Source organism: Colobus angolensis, unplaced genomic scaffold, assembly GCF_000951035.1.
Source record: "Colobus angolensis palliatus isolate OR3802 unplaced genomic scaffold, Cang.pa_1.0 Scaffold321, whole genome shotgun sequence".
Lineage (NCBI taxonomy): Eukaryota > Metazoa > Chordata > Mammalia > Primates > Cercopithecidae > Colobus > Colobus angolensis.
This window is the reverse complement of record NW_012116500.1, coordinates 474,142-497,321: the sequence shown is the minus strand read 5'-3', so window position 1 is coordinate 497,321 and position 23,180 is coordinate 474,142. Positions and strand designations below refer to the sequence as shown.

The window sequence follows — 23,180 nt, the reverse complement described above, 5'->3', positions numbered from 1 at the left end:
GCCATGATGGTCTCGATCTCCTGACCTCGTGATCCGCCCATCTCGGCCTCCCAAAGTGCTGGGATTACAGGCTTGAGCCACCTCGCCCGGCCACCAATAACCTTTTTTTAAGCTCTATTTTAAAATAAAGCTGCTTGACTTACCTTTAAAAAAATTCCGCTCTACTATTATTCAGCTGTGTGTCTGGCCCATGTCTATTACCATAACACTCAATAATGATAACTTACACTTGTATAGTACTTGGTGAACTGTCTCCTATTTCATTTCCAACTCTGTCTTCACAACTCTATAGGGTAGGTGTGGATGGTGTTATTATTCCCATGTAAGAGCTCAGAAAGGGGAAGTGCTTTGCCCAGAGTTACAAAGTTAGTAAGTAAATGGCCTAAATTCAGGTCTCCTGACACCAAATTCATCCCCTGTTCACCATACTGCTCCTTAACTCTCTGGCACATATTGTGAGTCCTCTTTCTGGTAATGCTGCTGGCTTACATGGAGCTACTCACTTTATTTGTCAATCTCTCTTATGATATATGACACACATCTGTGAGATGGCTGGGGTTAGCTGTAAATTTTGTTCTCTATGGGAGGCTAACTAGTTTACATGGAAACTGACGTTAACCTTGGCCCCGCCTTCACTCAACTAAACTAGCTGGGTTTTCAAAGCTGTCTTAAATGGCTTGGCAGGACAAAGGAATCAAGACATGGTCTGTTTATTACCTACTATTAAAAAAAACTAAATAATATGTAAAAATCAAGTAAACAAAAGTGGAAACACATCTTATAAGTTAGATTTAAAACAGTATAAATGTGCCCTGAAAGCAACAGGTATTCAGTCAACTGGTTGAATTAATGAATGATTCACAACCTGCTATCTGGGCTCAAAGTTTCATCTGTAATTACAGTGGTTGTATCATCTAAACACAGACGCCTCTGACAGGAAAGGAGGGAGCTATTAGTTATACCACATAACTGGGATTGTCCTAGGCAAACCAGGATATATCTAAAAACTACTTAGACACTTTTATTTCATTCCTAAAAACAAGTTAAATTAGATTTACCTTGAGAAAATTCAAGGGATTGTAGGAAAAGATTAATGAGGATGCTAATAATACACATACAGAAAGTACAATTTCTAAATTAAAATTTCTTTCCGGATTTTTGTTTCCATTAACTTTGTGTGCTTACCAAAATAAAAACAAAGGCATTTCCTACAATCACAAAATAATTTCTCATGTGCACTTCCCAGAAAACAACAAACAAAAGGATGACTTCACTCACTTAGATGGCATGACTAATGCCATCTTTTAATGGCATCAAGCCAACATCTGGGGCCGCAAGGAGCTTTTAAGGGTTAAAATAAAAGAACAGCACTTTGGAGTAATGCTGAGAATTGGGGCACGCAGAAGAGCATTTACAGTGGATTACTAAGCTTCCCAATTCACCAAAGAGGTAAAGTCCAGCAATATAAGACTCCTTTGTAGCTAACTAAAAATACATTGTCAGTGGATTTGTCCAGTTTTATGTATAAGCAATACTTCTTTCACCTGAACTAATACTAGTAGTCATATAAGCCCCTTATTGCCATGTGCTGCATTTTTTTTGTTAATCTTCAAGGATTTAGCTTCTTTGCCACATACCTCAGGGCACCAACTGATAAAGCTCTAACTCTCCATTTTTCCAGGACACCAGCAGTGCGGCCTTGCAAAAAATGAAAATCGCTCAAGAGATTTAAGGGGGAAATTTATTTTTAAAATCCTGACTTGAAGCAAAGGGGTGGATTTTTAAAAAGCTTATCTGTAAAGAATCAGTTCAAATTTAAATTCTATCTTGGAACTCTTTCATGCATTCCGGCTTTAAAGTTTATCTTTTGACAGGGACTTTCTGCAAAGGTAATGGGCAGCTTTGTCAATATAATCTGTCCAAGGTTTTTTATTTTTTATTTTTTTAATGTTAAACTCCTTTCATTAAAAAAGAAAACCCACCATATATGTATACTAGCTAGGGTAGCAGCAAATTTAGCAAGCGCTAGTTCAGATTCCCATCTATGCTGTTATGTCAGAAAAAAAACTCGTAAATAGTACTGATGAAAGCTCAATTGAATAACCTAACATTTGGATGCTGAACTATGGCTGTAAGCATCTTGTACCTCTCAGCAATTAAGGTCTTTACATTATTTCCATTTAGAAACACAGTTTAAGTAAACTCTGATAACTATTTAAAATACTAAACAGAGAGTCATAAGATGTGCAGTTGTGATTAAGTATAACAAGTGCTATCCCACGTAGACAGCTGAGAGAGAACACGAGCTTTCCTGACCGTGCTCAGAGTGTAGAGTCAGAAAGGCTGGGAGCTGGCTTTGGGTAAACTACAAATTTAAACATACTCATTTAAACGTTAAGCTTCTCGTTTCCTCTTGGAACATACAGTTACGAGAAACAGGAAGGAAATATTTCCCTCCTCTTTGTTGGGTTTCTTTATTTACCAAAAAAATCCTTCGTTTCACTAACTAATTACAATAGCTGATTAGAAAAGACTTGGAATGAGACTATATTACTTTAAACAGAAGGGGAAAAGGATGAAAACCTTTCATTAAAGGCACAAACCAATTAGATGATTTATCATTCTCTAAAGAACAAACTGTTTAAACTTAATAAAAGATTTTTGGGGGCAAATCCTACAGGATTTGGGGATACATTAAAGAAACATTAAAATTTTTAATTGTTCTGATTGCTACAGTCATAAGTGTAAGAAGATCCCTTTCCTGCTCTTCAAAATACGGCAGTTAAACAGGTGCTCTCTAAGGCATCTCCAGGATCTAACATTTTATAAAATAATGATGTCGCCTTACTGTCAAGCATCAAACCATTCCTATCCCCCTCATTTGCAACTGTCACTTAGGTCACCAAAGCAGACTGAGGCAAGTGGCCCGAGAAGGCCGTTCTGGGCAGTAAAGAACACAGGCCTCGGGCAGAGAGGCCTGGGCCCTCCCCTCACTGGCTGCAGCAAGGTACTCGACCTTTCTGTGCAGTTTTCTCAACTGTAAAACAGGAACCACTATACGAAACCCTCAGAGCTGCTGGGAGAGTTAAATCATTGAATTCTGGCTAGGCCTGGAACCTGTAGGCACTCAAGAGGTGGCAGAGGCTAATATCATTTACTATCAAGTTAGTTTATTCAGTAGCCAAAGTTCAAATAAAACAATTCCTCAATCAACAGGATAAAAAATATTGAGAATCCTTTCTAGAATTTATGGGCTTTCCATTATCAACAACTCCCAATTATGCATGGGTTGATCATCAACACTATTGGATATTTGTATGAAAATTCAGAACTGTTATAGTCATCTACTCATCTTAATTAAATGACACAAACTGCTCTTCATTTAGTGTTTTCTAAGAGAAGGCAGAAAGAAGGCCTTTGAAGCCAAAATATTCTTAGAGAAGGTATGAGTCTACTGTTTTTAAGCAGAGATAAGTTAAACTTTAGAATGCTGCTGTCTCTTCCCAGTTTTGAATGGGAGGAAGGAGACGGAGGAAGGAAGCAGAGGATCTGTGAGGTTGAGAGGTTGGTGAATAACGAGTAAGTGGCAGAGCTGGAATTTCCACCCCAGTCAGTGTGGCTGCCACAGCCACGCTCCCTCGGCCAGCACTGGACTTACTTATCTACAGGTGGTGGGTGATATCAGCAGTTTTGGGGTGAACCCTACTGTGCCTTTCCAGATCATATTCAAATGTAAAAACAGATTTCTCAATTTGACAGACAGATTTTGGCTTACCTTCTATTTAAGAATATAGGTAGAACCACTGAGTTCCACTAACATAAATTTAAAAATGCATTTATTTTTTCAAAATGATCCTCCTTCCAAAAATCACTTAAAAGAACAAGAGGAATTTTTAATTAAAGTAATCCTGCTCATCTAAACCCCAAAGATCCATGCAATATATACACTGACACACATACAAAAATTTTAATACAACATTTTTAAAAATTTTACTTAATCCCAAATGTGACAGTATTAATAACAATTTTAAACTGTTCTGAAATGTACTCTTAGATTTATCACTGCTACAACTATTATGGCTGTGACTGCAATTGGATAACATAATTGCTCTTGTCTTTTTTTTTATTTTGAGACAGAGTCTCGCTCTGTCGCCCAGCTCACTGCAAGCTCTGTCTCCCATGTTCACGTCATTCTCCTGCCTCAGCCTCCTGAGTAGCTGGGACTACAGGTGCCTGCCACCATGCCCAGCTAATTTTTTTTGTATTTTTAGCAGAGATGGGGTTTCACCATGTTAGCCAGGATGGTCTTGATCTCCTGACCTCGTTATCCGCCCGCCTCAGCCTCCCAAAGTGCTGGGATTACAGGCGTGAGCCACCACACCTGGCCGTCCTTTTTTTCTTTTTTTTTAAAGACAGGATCTCACTCCGTTGCCCAAGCTGAAGGGCAGTGGCACTATCCTCCCACCTCAGCCTCTCAAGCAGCTGGGACTCCAGATGTGCACCACCATGCCTAGTTAATTTAAAAAACAGTTGTTGTTGTTGTTGTTGTTGTTTTTTGGAGAGAGAGTCTCACTATGTTTCCTAGGCTAGTCTCAAATTCCTGGCCTCAAGCAATCCTCCTGCCTTGGCCTCCTAAGGTACTGGGAGCATGAGCCACTGCACCTGGCCATTAACATGTGTTCTACAAAAAGTCAATGTGGTTCTATTTTAAATAAGTGACAGTCTAGACTCCCAACCCTGACTGGGTGTCTGATTGCCCACAAAGGGGAACTAAAAGCTTGCATAACTCACCACTCTCTGGATTTGTCATCATCAATAGAAAAACAATTTGAACTTCTTATGGTGAGTTCCTAACCACATGATTTCACTTATCCCATTTTAACACAACACAGAAAAGTGTGGTAGTTAGGACCATAAATTATGGCATCTGACAGCCTGGATTGAAATTTTGGCTCCTGTTCAATCACTTACCAGATGTGTGATCCTGGGCAAGTCTATTAATCTCTCTAAGCTTTAGTTTCTCATCTTAAAGTGACAATAATTACAGCATCTGTCTTAGAGGGTTGTGGTAAGGAATTCAAGTGCTTAGCATGGTGTTTAACACATAGTAATTACTCAGTGTTCACTATGACTGCTTTGCTGTTTTTAGTGTTCTTATCATTATCTCTAAAGATGAAATACTTAAGGATTAAAGAAGCTAAAAAACTTGTCCTGGATCTTATTCCAGGTCTGCTGGATTCCAAAGCCTGAAGCTCCTTCTACCTACCATGCAAATCCCTGTTTAATTAATCACATCTTTATTGGTTCTTGGTATTGATAAATGTGGATAAGGCTGGTAAAGGGTTTATAAACAGGTAAAATAAATGAGGAGATTAAAACATTTAAACAAATGCTCTTGCTTGCCGATCTGGCAAGTGTCGGTGAGAGCTGCTCTTGGTCAGGATGATGAGAAGGGAAAATGAGATTGTGGCCTTCATTCTTTTGGCTGAAGACATTTTCTTGGGGCAGCTTAGATATGTCTCACTTCAGTTTACCTTTGGTGCCTTACTTCTGTAGATTTGTTGGGAAATTCTTGGACCATATGGAACCGCATTTCAGGTGTGTTTTTGTTGACTCATAGGCCGTGGTGCTTGGGGGATTTAAATGGGGTTGAAGAAAGGGAAGTCTTAATGTGTATGTCACTATCCCAATTACTACTCCTTGTCAGTGGCATTTCCATGGGTTGTCCTAACCTTTATCCTTTCCTATTTGTATCAAGGGCTAATATTCCAAAGAATGCCATGGAAGTACAATAATTTTTAAAACCTACTAATAGCTGACCTGCCTGTATTAACACAGGCTAGCTAACACGGTCCAACGGAGCAGCGATCTCCAGGTTCCTACATTTTATCGTCTGATTCAGAACGGAACACCCTCTCCATCTACTGACATGTATGCGTCAGATATGGTACTAAGCACACCCTGTATGTTCTCATTTAATCCTTATATAAATAACGTAACCATTTCACAAAGGTCAGGATCTGAACTCAGGTCTAACTCTATAGACATTACTATTTATTATTTATAAAGGTCTTATAAGACAGCTGAATTTTCTACATTTTTATTTTTGCATGTACCTGCTCCACAGCCCATCAAAACTGATCCAAGAACGTGTATCTTTCTCTCAGGTGAACTCTGTGCTTCAAGGGACTGAGCCTTTGCCTTCCACCAAGGTGGTCTGAAGGACTTTTCTTCCCTAACGTCAGGTAGATGCTGTAGAAAGGCATGGGACTGCTGTTACAAACCTAATCTGATGGCTTCACTCAAATTCATAACGGCTGTTTAAACAACTCCATTGACTTTCCAAAGTGAAGACGGTGGTGAAAGCAACAGTCCCCTGTTTGATTTACTGAGGACTCAGCTGCCAAGTTACTAGTTACACGAGGGATAAATGACTAACTGCTGTCAGGCAATATCTCTAACAACAAACACCTCACCATGTGAAGCCTCTCTGCAGTGTAACTGACCCAGCTCTTGCTAGCTGTGTCATCCTGATCTTGGACAAGTCACTCTCTTAGGCTCAGTTTCTCTTCCATAAATATTGCTAATAATACCTGCTGGACCCACGTCACAGATGTGTGAGGAGGAGAAAATAAGGTGTATGGATCTGCTTTAAAACCTGACAACTACTATATAGAAATTGCATAATAATATAATAAAATGATTTTTAAAATGGAAATAAGAGATGGATTTCTGTGTCTTGTTAACTTGTCAATGTTCAGTTATTGATATCAGAATTCCCATTTCACTTCTTTATATTTTAGAATAGCCAAAGAGAACAAAGCAAGAATCAAGGTAGGCAGAAAAATGGGAGTTGCCATTACTGCTGTCAACGACACTAATTTTTCTAGGTAAGTTTGAAGTTAAAAATATTCCAAATTTATTGGTAATACATCTGCTGCAGGTCAAATCCATCAAATTTCCTCATATGAAAAAAATTATTGGATATTTTGTAGCCAAGCTCAAAGAGGATAACTTTCAGAGGGCAGGGAAAGGATCATTAGGAGCTCTAGGGGTGGCACCATGAATAGATACTTTTTCAGCAAGTTTATGAGAAATTTTCAAATAACCCAGCCGGCTGCTGTAATCCAAGGAACCATGGACTGAAAAGCAAGGGCGGGTAAGCAGAGGTCACAGCCTGAGGACTGAGGCCCCAGTGTCTACAAAACTGTGGGGTTTCTATCAGTTTCTCTGGCTGTACGCTATGAAATTAAGTCTGACTTACTGAAATGGTCAAACATTTCTGCCATGTGGGATTACTTTCTGCCCACTCACCAGGCTGACAGACCAGCCTAGATACTCAGAAATGTGCCCTTATCTTATTAAAGCAGAAAACGGAAGGAATAAAAGATGCTGCGGAGAGTTCTGTAGACAGCCATAATCCTAAACACATGCCAAAATGGCTCACCAAAAAGAAAACCAAAGCAGTGGTCCTTCCACAGGCCTTGCTGTCCTCTTAAAATAGTGCCGTGGTTTTGCATGCTTTTAGAAATATGGATGCTGCCTTTCTCAACATTTGGGTACAAAATATAATGTAGTAGACTTGATAATTCACATAAATATTATTCACAATTTAAGAACCCAGATTTGCTTTTTTTTAAATTGCCAGAGATCACTATAGCTAATAGAGAGTTTATAGTCTGTGATTAGATGCCTCTTAAGCTATGAATTTTTAACATCTGCTAGTGTATCGAGGGCTTGATTACAGGTTTATGAGTTTTAGAATTAAAATTAAATTTTGTAACCTCATTACAAATGTATTTCCATTTAAGTGATGGGTGATTTACATCCAGAATACAGATACAATTTGAGCTTTCTTTACCTGTGTTTCTCACTAGGACTCCGTTCAGATAGGGCCAAAAATGAGAAATTGCTTACTTTTTCATGCTTGTGTTTCTCCTTCTCTTTTTCTCTCTTCTCTCGCTCTCTCTTCTCTTTCTCTCTTTCCTTCTCCTTCTCCTTCTTCTCCTTCTCTTTTTCCTTCTTTTTCTTCTTCTCCTTTTTGTCCTTTTTCTTTTCTTTCTCCTTCGGCTTCTCTTTCTCCTCAAATAGTTTTTCCGGAAGCACTGGTAACAAAGACGGCAGCATGGCTGGGACCCTGGCGGCTGCGGCAGGGCTGAACAAGGGCAGGGCCAACTCTTTTGGGGGCAACACCAGTGGGGGTGCTGGGGCTTTCATCTTATCTTCTCTGCCTTTATCTTTCACTTTTTCTTTCTCTCTCTTATCTTTATCTTTCTTGCCTTTCTCTCTATCTTTCTTCTTATCTTTATGTTTCTCTTTCTCCTTCCTCACAAGTCCATCTTTCAATTTCACTTTGGGATCAACATCTTCCAATTCTTTGATTTTAAATTTATAGGGATCTGCCTCTTCCTCTTTAAGAAAGTCCTTCCAGGGATACTTTGTTTCCCTGCCAGCTTCCTTGTCTTTCTCTTTCTCTTTCACTTTATCCTTCTCCTTACTTTTGTCCTTGTTCTTGTCTTTTTCCCTCTCCCTATCTCTCTGCTTTTCTTTCTTTTTCATTTTAGTCTTGAGTTCCTTTTTCAACTTCTTCTTTACCTCCACGGAGGAAGGCAGCTTGGTTTTCTCCTCATACACCTTGTGGAGAGGTTCGGGAGTGGGAGGAGACACTGACGGAGAAGATATATAAGGAAAGTTGGGGGGCATATTTGAAGGTGTTCCCAGTTTTGCTTTACGTACAACCTCATCAATAGAGGCATCCATTGTCCATGAGTTATCGGAACTTGAAGTTCCACCGGAAAGAGGCAGAGGAGTGGATCCTGACTTTGTGAAATTGTTCGTGGAAGTGGAAGCTTTGGGAGTGGTACACTCCGGGCCTGAAATTCTCTTAGGGCTGGTAAAAATGTCTCCTTCAGATTCTGATCCAGAAGAAAATTCGAAAGGATCTGGCTCTCGCTCAGCACAGGCTCGTGCAATCACAGCATCGATAGAGGCCTCAATTGTTTTATCTGCTACCACAGCCTTTTTCGGCTGATTCTCATTGTTCAGTTTCCCAGCATCAGGGGGTGTCTGTATTTGTTTTACCTGGATAGTCTCTTTACTGATTTTTTCACTGACTGTAGCTGAAGGCGTCCTGTTTGGTGTTTCAGGCCTCACAGGTGTTTGGGGAATATGAGTCATGACCTTGGGGCTCTTGGGACTCTTGGGGCTCTTAGAACGTCCAGGTGATTTCTTTTCTTTGGATACAGTTTTTGGTGATCGAATAGGACTTCCGACCATTGCTGGTGACTGGGTGGTCTTAGGTGATTTAGTCTTCTGTCCTGGAGAGCTAGTTTTAGTCTTTGTTTTAGGTGTAAATGACTTTGCTTCTAATGGTTTTGCAGTTGGCATTTGGGATTTTGCAACTGGAGCCAACATTGGAGGCTCAGGTGAGGGAGGTGCTAAGTCTGTACTGTCCTGTACGTGGACTGGAGAAAGCATTGGTGGGATCTTTTGAGTATTTATTGAGCTGAGTGGCTCTCGAGCTTCCAATAATACAACATCTAGCGTGTCCCCTTTAGTGCTTAATAGCCGAGGCCGCTTCATGGCTGGCAGTTCTTCAGCTTCAGGACTATCCAGTGGTCTCTTACCCAGGAAATTCTCATCATTAATAAGTTCTTCCTCCTCCAATTCATCATCTTCTTCCAAGGGAACTTGCATGGCTTCTGCTGATGTGCCTCCATCAGTGGGCACCTGCTCTTCTTCTTCTTCTGGTAAAGGAAGAAAAAGGAAGAAAAAAAGAAATATTATTGGAATGTAACAAAAATCTAAGAAATAAAAACAACGCTTCAAACATGATTTCTTTTTTCTTTCTTTTTTATCATTATACTTTAAGTTCTAGGGTACATGGGCACAACTTGCAGGTTTGTTACATAGGTCTACATGTGCCCTGTTAATTTGCTGCACCCATCAACTCGTCATTTACATTAGGTATTTCTCCTAACGCTATCCCTCCCCTACACCCCGACCCCCCAACAGGCCCAGGTGTGTGATGTTCCCCTCCCTGTGTCCACGTGTTCTCAATGTTCAACTCCCACTTATGAGTGAGAACATGCGGTGTTCAAACATGATTTCTTGAAAAAAAAAAAAAAGGAAATTATTGACAGTGTTTAAAAAGTAAGTTAGTTTTCAAGGATCTTCCAAACATGTGTGCCATCATTCCTAAAAGAGCGGTAGTCAATAATGGCGAATGTACAGATAGATCATTGCCCTTTCACATGGTCTGGCCCTAACCTCAGGATCCGGAAATTGTTCAGTGTTTCCAGATGGCCTTCTGTTGTTTCCTGAATTAATTCTTTTCCTAACCAGTAAACACCTTCTTTCTCTAGCTCCCTCTCATGCACATAGAAGCACATGTGCACAACCACCCGCCCATCTAAAAAATCAAGAGATGGATTATTATAGGACTTAGTATGGATTATTATTAAGGAATGACAGAAAGGTATTTTTAGGACTTTTATAACAAATTCATATACTACTTATGTCTTCTATTTTGCTTGCGTGATGTGAGCCACTTGGAGAGGGAGTATGGTGCAATGAAATACACTTGGTTTGGCACTTGACAAATAGTTTTTCAGCTAGAGTTCTGGCACTAGAGAGCAACCAGCCTTAGGGACTCTCTTAACCTCTCTGAGCCTGTTTCCTCATCTTTCAAAAAGGAGCCGATGTTACTTGCCCTGTCTACTTGGCTGAGTTGTTCTAAGATCAGATTATTTCTCCCGACGCATATTAACTAAGTATATAATGCACAATGATAAAGTCTAAAAGAACCACTGAAATAAATCAGAAATAAATCATAACTAAAAGAGCTCACAGTTTAGTGCAGCAATAAAGGATGTGCCTAGCCCATAGAAAGTGGTTAGTGCCACAGACAGATAAAGTGCTACAGCAGGTCAAAGGAGAGACAGATCTCGGTGAGGTCAAGCATGAGGGGGAGGCTTGACTAATTATGCAGCGTTTGGGATACTTGGAGACTGGAAGCGGTGAAGTCCAGGACAAAGGGTCAGACGACAAAGAGATGAAGGTGAAACACAGGGAGTGTATGAGAAACAGAAAATGATTTGTCTGGAAAGTAGAGTGCAAGGTGGGGAGCAGTAGGAAGCAGGTTTAGTAAAGTTGCATCCAGATTCTAGGACTTTTGAATTCCAGAAAAAGAAATATAATCTTCATTCTACTGGTAGTTTGGACCGAGAAGGCTTTTAGACAACAGAGAAAAACGTGTGGGGAATGTGTTGGGAAAAGTCACACTGGCAGGACCATGTATGATGGATGTGGGTGGGAGGTAGCGGGTATTGAAGGAGAGCAATACCATGGGTTACTGAAGTGATATGACAGGAAGTAAGGGTCAGAGCTAGAATAGTGGAAATGATCAGGAAGCAGCAGAGGTGAAGGATATTCTGAGGATAGAATGGATAGAATCTGATAAACGATTAGGGTATATGAATTGAGCAAAGACTCAAACACAATTTCAAAGCTTTGAGCCTGGTCAGGCATGGTGGCTCATGCCTGTAATGCCAACATCTTGGGAGGCCAAGGCAGTAGGATTACCTGAGCACAGGAGTTTGAAACCAGCCTGGGCAACATAGTGAGACCCCGTCTTTACCAAAAAATACAAAAATTAGCTGGGCATTGTGGTGTGTGCCCCTAGTCCCAGCTACCTGGGAGACGGAGGTGCGAGGGTCACCTGAGCCCAGGAGGTTGAGGCTGCAATGAGCTGTGATTGCGCCACTGCACTCCAGCCTGGGCGACAGAGCAAGACCCTATTTTTAAAGAAAAAAAAAAGGGAAAGAAAAAGCTTTGAGCCTTGGTGAGTGATAAATGTAGTGATGAACAGAAGCAGGAAATAAGGAAATAGAAAAGGACAATGATTATTAGCTCAATCCCTAGACACAGAGTTTGACGAACATTTAGTCTGCAATGGCTACTCGGCAGCTGAAATATAATACAGATGATCAGAAAACAGGGTAGAGTGTGTGAGAGAAAGAACGTTGTTGAGATAACTAAAGTCACCATGATGGATGATATGAACAAGGAAGAAACAAGAGGAAACAGGTTCACGTATTTTGAGGAATACCTATACATAAAAAGAAGAGGAAGAAGGATTAAAGAAATACATGAAGGGTCAGATGTCAAAGAGATCAAGGGAGCAAGAGTTTTAAAGCAGAAGCCAAGTGAACAAAGCCAAATGCTTAAGAGGTCAATGAGGATGAGGCCAACAGCAGAAGCCATGCTGCAAAAGCATGAAGGGTGCACAGATAGAGAACACGTGAGGTGATGCACAGGAAAGCACTTAGTAAATCATAAAAAAATCACAACCTTATCAGTTATGCTACTGATTCACGATAATGATGGCATCATCCACCAGGTCCCAAGTCAGGAACCTGGGGTCATTCTAGATTCTCTCCCGTCTTCTCCGCCAGATCTGAATGGACAGCACAAGTTTTCTACTCTGTTGGCTTTCATGTGCTTTCCCCCTGCTTCTGTCTTGTTAATTTCAGTGTTCAGCACCTCTTCTCTGTATGGCTGCAAGGACCTTCTACCTAGTCTCTGCCTCCAGTGCAGCTTTCTCAGAACCATCTCTCACGTCGTCCTACAGTGATCTTCTGAACACGCAAATCTGAGCGTCTGGTTCCTCATCTTAAAAACCTTTCATTGCTTCCTTCAGAAGCAGTTTGTAAAAGGCATCCCTTGGAAATTGAGGGTCTGTAGAACCCCTTCTGAGGCTACTGCGCAATAGAGACGGCTGTTCTTTATTACACGGAAGAGTTATGCCTCGGGTTATTTATTTTACATGCAGAGCTTCCACAAAAGCTTTTGTTGTGAGGCTAAAACATGTTTGAAAATCACTATTCTAAAATACAAAAATCCTCTCCATCTGTGACCCGGAGGAAAAAATAAAATATAAAAATCCAATTTCTCCAGTATGACTGACAAGCTGCTCCCTCAAACAAGCTAGGGAAGTAACCTCACCATTCACAGTGAGCTCCTGCGTGCTCTACCCATTCCAGCCACGCTAACTTATCTGTAATCCCCAAATACGTGGTCACACTTGTGTACCTCTGCACATGCGATTCCCCGTGCCTGAAATGTCTTTTCCTTCCTAACATGTTGGCAACTTCTAAGGCTCCCATCAAGTATTACCTCTTCTGTAATGCCTTCTGTTAGCAACTAGAAATAACCATGTACTCCCTTTGGGCTCTACTGTGTTCCAGTCATACATGCAACAAAGAAAGCCTAGAATATTTACCATTCAGCTCTTTACAAAAAAAAGGTTTGCTGACCCCTGTCCTAGACCTACCACATTCAACTCATCTAAACTTTTCCCTCCCTCCCTCGCTTCCGTTATCAGAATGACAAGACGGACTTCAGATCTGCTCAACTGCCAACAGATAAACATGAGAAAATCAGAAAGAAGACAGCTTTAGGGTATTCTGACAGTGAATGGACATTCATTTATTAGTATTACATTTCTAAATTTCAAAGAACCTCCTCCTACTCCACAGAGGCTCATAAATCCCAATGATGCCAAAGCAGAACGATAAAGGTTTGGCTTAGGCAGGATAAAGGGTCTTTAGAGTATGTCAGGGTGCACTCTGCTCTTCTAACTCTGGGGACTAATCTGGATCTAGCTCAGTGCCACCAATGTGTGTCTCCCAGGGAAGGCCTTAGGGAGACGCTGGGAGACCAGAGGGAAACTGCTGTACTCTAAGCATTCCCTAGAAAGGGAATACAGGGGATACCCAGGACTACTAGTAAGACAGTTTCAGGTCTTCTGGATGTAAGGCCTGTTTTATAGTTAGAATAACTTGAAAATTTGGACTTTTCTGTATAGGAAGACATATTGTATTATTTTACTAACGTGCAATTCTGTCAGATTAGAACTGGCAAAATGGCTACGAGATGGGCCTCTGAATGAAGGAAGAATGTGAGGCTTGGCTAGGAAAAAATGGGATGGTTTCATACAACTACTTTAGAAAATATATTGGTTTATTTTGAATTTAGAGCTCAAATAACTCATAAGGGTATCAAAAAACTAATGACGGTTGTGTTTGAGTAAAAAAAACATTAAGCTTGATTTAAAGTAGGACGCCACAAGTTAGGGGGTTTATTCTGTTTTTGTTATTTTGTTTTTATTGTTTATTTTCACTTTTGTTTTTCAGATCCCTACCACAAAAATTTATATTCACTCCTTTATATTACTTAATACTGCAAAAACTTGTATTCATCCCTTTATGTTATTTAAAGGAATAGAAATGAATTATAAAACTAAACCACTTCAAGTGTTGGTTTTAGGAATACTCAAAAATAAAAACGTTTTAAAACAGTTTTTTTAAAGAGCCAAGAAAGGTTTTTTATTTTTATTAGTTTAACTTACACTTTCTTATTTACTTAAGATTTTATAAGAAAGCTTCAATTGCAGCATCAAATTCAGTTCAAACGAATGAAGGACTTCGTCAGAAGAAAAAGCCTGAATTTTTTTTTTTGAGACGGAGCCTCGCTCTGTTGCCCAGGTTGGAGTGCAGTGGTGTGATCTCGGCTCACTGCAAGCTCCGCCTCCCGGGTTCACGCCATTCTCCCGCCCCAGCCTCCCGAGTAGCTGGGACTACAGGCGCCGCCAGCACGCCCAGCTAATTTTTTTTGTATTTTTAGTAGAGACGGGGTTTCACCGTGTTAGCCAGGATGGTCTCGATCTCCTGACCTCGTGATCCGCCCGCCTTGGCCTCCCAAAGTGCTGAGATTACAGGCGAGAGCCCCCGCGCCCGGCCAAAAGCCTGAAACTTTTAATAAGAAAAGGAAAAAGTGTAAAGATACTTACACAATTTTTAAAATTAGAAATTATCTGATATCTACCAGCAGGAATAAGTAACGCGCATGGAAGTTACGAAGCATAACAATCAGTGAATACCCGCGAGGCCATCACCTACTTCAGAAGAGCATGAGCAGGGCCCTCCCAGTCCTGCGGCTCCTTTCCCATCCACCCCTGAGGCTCCTTTCCCATCCACCCCTGCTTTCTCCACTCCTACCCCAGCCCCCAGTGAACCGCCAGCTTGATCTTCAATCTGTTTCCTTTGTAGTTTTACCACATTTGTACGTAGTTTGCTTGTTTTTGAACTTGATATAAATGGTATGATACTATAATGGTCTTTTCTTTTTTTAAATTTTTACTCAACATTATGTTTCTAAGATTACCCCAGGTTGATGCAGGTAGCTGTAGTTCACTTCACTGCTGCAGAAATGTCCAATGGTAGTTAATCCATTCTCCTGGTATAAAAGTTCTCCACTTGGCCGGGCACGGTGGCTCAAGCCTGTAATCCCAGCACTTTGGGAGGCCGAGACGGGCGGATCACGAGGTCAGGAGATCGAGACCATCCTGGCTAACATGGTGAAACCCCGTCTCTACTAGAAAATACAAAAAACTAGCCGGGCGAGGTGGCGGGCGCCTGTAGTCCCAGCTACTCGGGAGGCTGAGGCAGGAGAATGGCGTAAACCCGGGAGGCGGAGCTTGCAGTGAGCTGAGATCCGGCCACTGCACTCCAGCCCAGGCGACAGAGTGAGACTCCGTCTCAAAAAAAAAAAAAAAAAAAAGTTCTCCACTTGAGTGAATATATTTTATATTAAAAATATTAGAATTTTAAACATTAAAACAAATAAATACAGTTGATCTAGCTTCTGCCTGCTCAAATGTAGACTTGGTTGATGGTTACACACAATGAATATCTGGCTTTTTACTACATGAATAATTTTAATTCTATGTTTTAAGTGTTTGGAATAAGACAAATGTGTAATGGCCATTGAACTGTTTAGCCTTTACCACTGGTAAAGGTGAACTTTAGTTTGATAATAATTGAATGGCAACATGCATGCATGTGTATAATATAATGTAACATATAATATAAATGCATGCATGTGTATAATGACCATCATTTATTAATAATCTGTAAAATATCCTACAAATGTCTTAAAAATATTTTCCTATACTAATCTGTGGAAGCCTGTGTATTATAAAACTGCAAAATTTGGTCAGCATAAATTTGGTCAGCATAACCTTAATATTATAAGATATCTAATCTTGATATGTTATTGCAAAAATAGTAAAGAAAACATTTGGGTCACAGGCCCTTTCTACTTTAACACAAATACAGACATCATCATCATCATCATAATAATAGCTGTGTTCCAACATTGAGAGAGAGAGAGAGAGAAAGTGAGAGAGACAGCGTGTGTGTATATATGAAGTATTTCAAAGATTTTTATTTCCAGAGAACTAAGAACTCATTTTCTGTTATTTTAGTGTTCTGAAATGGAAGAAGAGGACTCTCCTGTACATATGTGAGAAACAAATATTGAAAAAAGTAATTTAAAAATTTGATTGTTAGTTGTAAGTTTTTAAACAAGTTCTTCAACTTCTTAGTGCACTGGAGTTCCTTGATCAACAAGACGAGTTCACTAGCACCATTTATCTTGAGAGCATTCTGAAAATTAATTGCTAATTAAAGGTAAGTATTCAAACTTCTAAATAATAATACCCATCAATAATAGAGATATGTTTTGTAAAGTTAATCTTACAACCCTTTTGAGAAGATTAAAAAAACAAAAAACAACTCTCCTCCCCGTAATCTCTGTAAAACCATCCAACAGCAGCACACGTCTAGAGTTAGCATCTATGGGTGACGTGACTATCACCTCAGCCCTCTGCCCTAATCTCTCCATCGCGCCATGAAAGCAATCGAGGGCTGTTGGGGAGGCTTTGAAGGACAGTGGGTATTTAATTAAGGAAAGCTAGTTCTGGATAGGTATTAATGCTCATGTCCCTAAAGGCATAGTAAGGATTGTTCACAAAAGTGGTGTCACCTTTTCTGCTTTTGCTAAAGTTGGGTTAAAGTTAACGGTGTTACCTTTTCTGCTTGTGCTAAAGTTTGGTTAAAGTTAATAGGGACATGACTTTTGATTTGCTTTTCCCATGTGTGAGAATGTGTTGAAAATTATGATATGTGTTATAATTGATTAAACTGTCATTCATCAAAGAATCCCATGAATTATGATATAACCCCTAAAAAAGACACTAACAACAACAACAACTAAAGATATGAAGAATCACACCTAAACCAGGGTGGTAATACCAATTTTCAAAAAAATCGTAACTAAAATTCATGTCCTCTCTTAACAACCCTAGTTTTTCATGTTTTTCATATAGTCACTAAAATGTGAATGCTAGAATTCCAAGCAAAAATGGCCACAGTAAGAAGGAACTCTTCATTCTGCCAAATGTTTTGCATGTCTGGTATACTTTTTTCACTAGACCAAAAAGGGAAACGATGTGAAATAATATATGAATGACTCGGCACAAATTCATCACCACATCTAGGGATTCACTTTTAGATAGATATTTAACTGGTAGCTGGGTATCTGATCATAATGTATACAAAAATAGGGAGACAGAGATGCTTTCTAAGGTATCTTCTTGTTTAAACAATCAATGGTTCCAGGTCAACATTTGACTGTAAAATTATTTTAAAATTATTATGATTATTATTATTATATTTTTTGAGACAAAGTCTCACTCTGTTGCCCAGGCTGGAGTGCAGTGGCACGATTCCAGCTCAATGCAACCTCCACCTCCCAGGGTCAAGCAATTCTCCTGCCTCAGCCTCCCGAGTAGCTGGGATTATAGGCATGTGCCACCATGTCTGGCTACCTTTTGTATTTTTAGTAGAGACGGGGTTTCACTATGCTGACAGGCTGGTCTCGAACTCCTGACCTCGTGATCTGCCCGCCTTGGCCCCCCAAAGTGCTGGGATTACAGGCTTGAGCCACCACACCCAGCCTATTTTTTAATTTTTAAATTTGAAATAATTTCAAACATAGAAAAGTTGTAAGAATACACAAAGAATTCACAAATACCCTTTAACCAGATGCACTAATTAACATATGTATTATATAACTACATATATTAATATAATTACATAATTATAGTATAATTTTGGGAAACTATTTGACAATAAGTTGTAGACATCATGATCCTTTACCCTAAAAGCATCAGAGTGTGACTGCAGAACAACTGTCAAATTCTTTTTAATCACATAAAAGCAACAAAATGTATCCATATTAATCCCTATCTTTCAAAAGCTTTACAAACGTTGATGGGAGCAGGACACCACAAACTCCATTTCAATTTTCCTTCATTAATAACACAAATAAATAATCCACACTCCCTATATTCTCCTGAGGAATAATGAGAAAAACATGCTTCTTTTCTAAACTTCTCAGACAAAAACAGAACAAGGCAATAAGGTCTGAACACACCAAAAGGATTTTTGGGAGGTTAATTCTAAGCTACTATAAATATTGACTTAGAACAAAATATCTTTTTAACTGGAATAGTCAATGCCCTTAAAGAAACACTATAATCTAAAAAGTTCATAGACATTAGGAAATAAAGGGAAATTGTTTGCACATGGCATAAAAGCTTTTTATCTGACTAACTACACAGATGCATGCAACTTTAAAATTCAGTGGCATGTTCTCAAACTAAGCAGAAAATACACTTGTATTCTTAAATTTTAAGCAGAGGAACAACAAAATGCTATCTGCATATATTTCATCAAAAATTAAACATATTTAAAGCTAGACTTCTTATGATTGGTTAAAAGTGTACACACAATGTTGTGTCCAGATGTGTAAATGAAAAATGTATGCAGATGTAGAAATTAATTTCTACAATGATGCACAAACTTTCCTATTAGTCCATACATGTCACTGTTTTTATGATAGATTCCTCTTTTACTAGCAAATGAAAGGATCATTTAAATGAATGCTTGGACAGCGTGGGAGAGGTGGGGCAGAGAAGTTAAAAAACAAAACAGCGGCTGGGCGCGGTGGCTCAAGCCTGTAATCCCAGCACTTTGGGAGGCCGAGACGGGCGGATCACGAGGTCAGGAGATCGAGACCATCCTGGCTAACATGGTGAAACCCTGTCTCTACTAAAACATACAAAAAACTAGCTGGGCGAAGTGGCGGGCGCCTGTGGTCCCAGCTACTCGGGAGGCTGAGACAGGAGAATGGCGTAAACCCGGGAGACGGAGCTTGCAGTGAGCTGAGATCTGGCCACTGTACTCCAGCCTGGGCGACAGAGCGAGACTCCGTCTCAAAAAAAAAAAAAAAAAAAGCACACTTTTTTCAAAAAATACCTTTCTATTTGTCGAATTTAGGTATATTTATTGTAACCAGTTCCTTGAAGTGACTCAGTGCCACTAAAATGCATTCATTCACCTATGGAGTACACTCTGAACCTCACTATGGAGAGCTCTGTGTTAACTAGAACTAATTCATTCAACTATGGAGTGCACTCTGAATCTCACTACAGAGAGCTCTGTGTTAACTAGAACTAATTTACTCATTCACCTATGGAGTACACTCTGAATCTCACTATGGAGAGCTCTGTGTTAACTAGGACTAATTCATTCAACTATGGAGTGTACTCTGAATCTCACTACAGAGAGCTCTGTGTTAACTAGAACTAATTCATTCAACTATGGAGTACACTCTGAATCTCACTATGGAGAGCTCTGTGTTAACTAGGACTAATTCATTCAACTATGGAGTGTACTCTGAATCTCACTACAGAGAGCTCTGTGTTAACTAGAACTAATTCATTCAACTATGGAGTACACTCTGAATCTCACTATGGAGAGCTCTGTGTTAACTAGGACTAATCCACTCATTCGCCTATGGAGTGCACTCTGAATCTCACTGTGGAGAGCTCTGTATTAACTAGGACTAATTCACTCAACTACGGAGTGCACTCTGAATCTCACTATGGAGAGCTCTGTGTTAACCAGGACTAATTCATTCATTCGCCTATGGAGAGCACTCTTGAGTCTCACTATGGAGAGCTCTGTATTAACTAGGACTAATGTATTCATTTGCCTATGGTGTGCACTCTGAATCTCAGCTCTATGTTAACTAGGACTACAAAGACAAATAAGACATGATTGGCTGTCCTTAATCAAACATATTTTGTGGCCATCAGTTCAAGTGGTAGGCAGGAATTTATTTGCACAAGGTACACACGGAGCCACATCAAGGGGTATGAAGGCAGGAATAGAAATGTTGGCTGGGCAGGAAACCAAACTGAAATGACACCTGGGATCTGTTCACAGAGCCAAGTTCAACCCAGCACAGCCCATTTCATCTCCCAAGACCTAAGTTTTCTCATCTGTAAAATTGAGTACTGACATCTGACCTCCTCCTTATAAGAGATGAAGATCTTTATTATTAGGGCCATCTCTATGTGTAGTTGACAACGTGCGTGGGATGATCTAAAGGGCAGGACAGAGTTACTCCTGCCCCTAAATATCTCACTGAGCAGGCAACAGTTCTTGAAATTCTACCACTTGATTTATGTGTTTGGGTAAAGGCAATTATCTTTAAAATGTTGCTGTGAAAATATTCTTAAGACCATGAAACTAACAAATGAACAACTCTATCCTACTTTTTGAAGTGAGAAGACTGGGAAAATGGAACCGAAGTGAAACAATGTGATGGAATATTGAGGATGAGGTGAGTGTGGAACACAGGGTATTAGTGCCACAAAGGTCAGGGTCAGGCCCAGCTGGGAAGCTGCTGTAAGGAGAAGTGGTTGGGGCAGTTAGGAAATAATAGGAATACAGGCGCTGGATGCTGGGAAGGAAAAGAAGGGAATGGCGTCAACAACAATCATAATCCACTTCATCATTACATCTTCTAGTACTAAATGAGGCTAAAAATATTTAATTCCATTGACATCTCCTTATAAAATATTTTAAAATTGTCCTGTCTATAATGTAACAGAAATTAGACCCTTAAAACACAACTCAACATGTGTAAGTGGGTATGTATTTTTAAAATAAACCTGTTTACTTAAAAAATGAAATTACTAGCAAAGACAAGACAATTAGGCAATGACAATTCATACATTACAACCAATCAATAACACAAGAAATTAATAGTAGAGTGAATATGATGTGTTATACTTAGATACACACTGACCTGTAAAAAAGCACTATTTCACTAACATTCTGTACAATAAAAAACTAAAATGCTATATAAGCAAGCCAACCTGAAATGACACCTAGTATTATAAATGGCCTAATCTATATGTTAATACTGTTGTATCACATAACTGCAGCAAGACTAAGATAACAATATGACTTTGGGGTTTCTATGGCTACATCCTGGGCTAACGTGACTGAAAGGGCTGGCTGCTGACACCACACAACCATTCTGAGTGCTTCTTTTTGGTTATTTATGATATGATTTATGATAACGACAACATCTCCTATTTTCTCTCCTCCTCAGATACAATAAATTGCTATCGTTAATCACCCTTCTTGGTTCAACCATGATTACAATAGCATAATAGGGCCTGGCTATGGTAATATTGTGGATTTTTTTTTTTGCAAGAAATAAATACAAGTAGATCTCTTCAGACAATGTCAATATCTCTAATATTTTAATCATCTTCCTTTAAGTCTTTCAGGATAAATTCTGTTACAATTGAGATTCCATATCCAGGATGTAGGCCCTTTGTGCCAATCGAATTTATAATCAAACACCACACATTCACAAATCACTACCATCATGATTTTCCTGAACTTAAAATAGTAAGACTATGCATAGGATACAGTTTCTTTTCTAAGACAGACAATAGTATTGCTCTGTAGGGATGAAACGAATCTCACTGCAATTCCTTCCCCACCCCAGGAATAAGACAAATTAGGCAAATTAGCCATTTATCTATCAGAAGGCAAAACAGTAGAGACAGAATAAAAACCCTACAATCATAGAGACATGTATGATGTGCCTCTGCCCATTATTGGCTATGTGGTTCCTTCAACCTTCTGAACTTCAGTTTCCTCTTATGCCAGTTTGGGTTAACAGAAAGTACTACCTCTTTGGCTTTTCAGTAACCGTAAGACAAAGTACGTAAAAAATGAGTTTGTATGTAAATGATTTAGTATGAAAAGTATGAGTCAGACTGTAAAAATGAACAGACATTCTCACCCTCCCTGCATCTATGCCCTTCCATAGGGCTTCTACAGCTGTTCTCATCAGGAGATGATTTTGGGTGGCCGTGTGACTTGCTTAGGCCAATGGGCAAATGTGACAGAAGCAGAGGTATGGAAAGCAGCTGCACACTAAAGGCTTGCCCTCCTGGCTGCTCTTGGGAAACCTGCAACCAAGTCACAGGAATGAGCCTAGGTTAGTCTGCGGGGTGATGACGTGTGTGGCCCAGGGCCCCAGCCAAAGCACCAGGCATAGGAGCAAAGCCATTGACCACCAGCCAACAGTAAATGTATGGGTGAGCCCAGCCTCGTCCAGCAGAAGAGCCGCACAGCTGAGCCAACCCAAAATGCAAACTCATGGAATTGTAAGCTAGTAAACGGTTGCTGTTTTAAGCTGCTAAAGTTTGGGGGCGGCTTGTTACACAATGGCATGTTAGCTATATATTCATATGTACACATACAGTCACTTCTTGTTATTTGCGGTAGTTATGGTAACACAGAAATAACAAATACTGAACCACTGCTCCTAAGAGAAATACAGGGTTAGGTTCCTATAAGTCTCTGGTCACAACAGTTTCATCAGCTAATCGATGCATACCCTGTTTTACATGTGCTTCTGCTTAAAGACACCTTATCTAAGACATTAATGATCCATTAACATTGAACTCCCAGTGTACAGCACTGTAACTCATGCCTAGAAGAGGCTTATGTAACACATGCATTTTCTCTACGAGGCACATCACAGCCTCTGGCATTGGGACCACTAGACAGGACTTCAGCACTATGCTTAGGGGCCATTTTAAACACAAAATCGCCAACAAAAGCACAGAATGAGAAAAACATAGTAGTACTGAGATGCTGAAAACCAACACTTCCTTATAGTGCGAGAGCTGACACCGAAGGCAGAGCCCTGCCTTGTTCGACCTCAGCTGGGAACATGCAATGCACACGACTGAATTTTTGCTGCTCTGCATGTCTTCAAATGATCGTGAGAAACAGAATCTGTGCATAATGAGGATAATTGTATATAACTACATGGATATACACTCATCAGCGTCCAGTACTTCGATGGACTACTGACTTAAAAGACTTTGCTAGAAA

General features: G+C 39.9%; 1 protein-coding gene across 1 annotated transcript in view; it reads right to left on the bottom strand.

Annotated features, from left to right (window-relative positions):
• Positions 1 to 23,180, bottom strand: part of TAF3 (TAF3 RNA polymerase II, TATA box binding protein (TBP)-associated factor, 140kDa) — a 207,755-nt gene that overhangs the window by 44,766 nt on the left and 139,809 nt on the right. Inside the window, exon 3 of the mRNA XM_011951629.1 lies at positions 7,918 to 9,746. Coding sequence (XP_011807019.1) covers positions 7,918 to 9,746 — 1,829 coding nt within the window. The remainder of the gene's footprint in view (positions 1 to 7,917; positions 9,747 to 23,180) is intronic.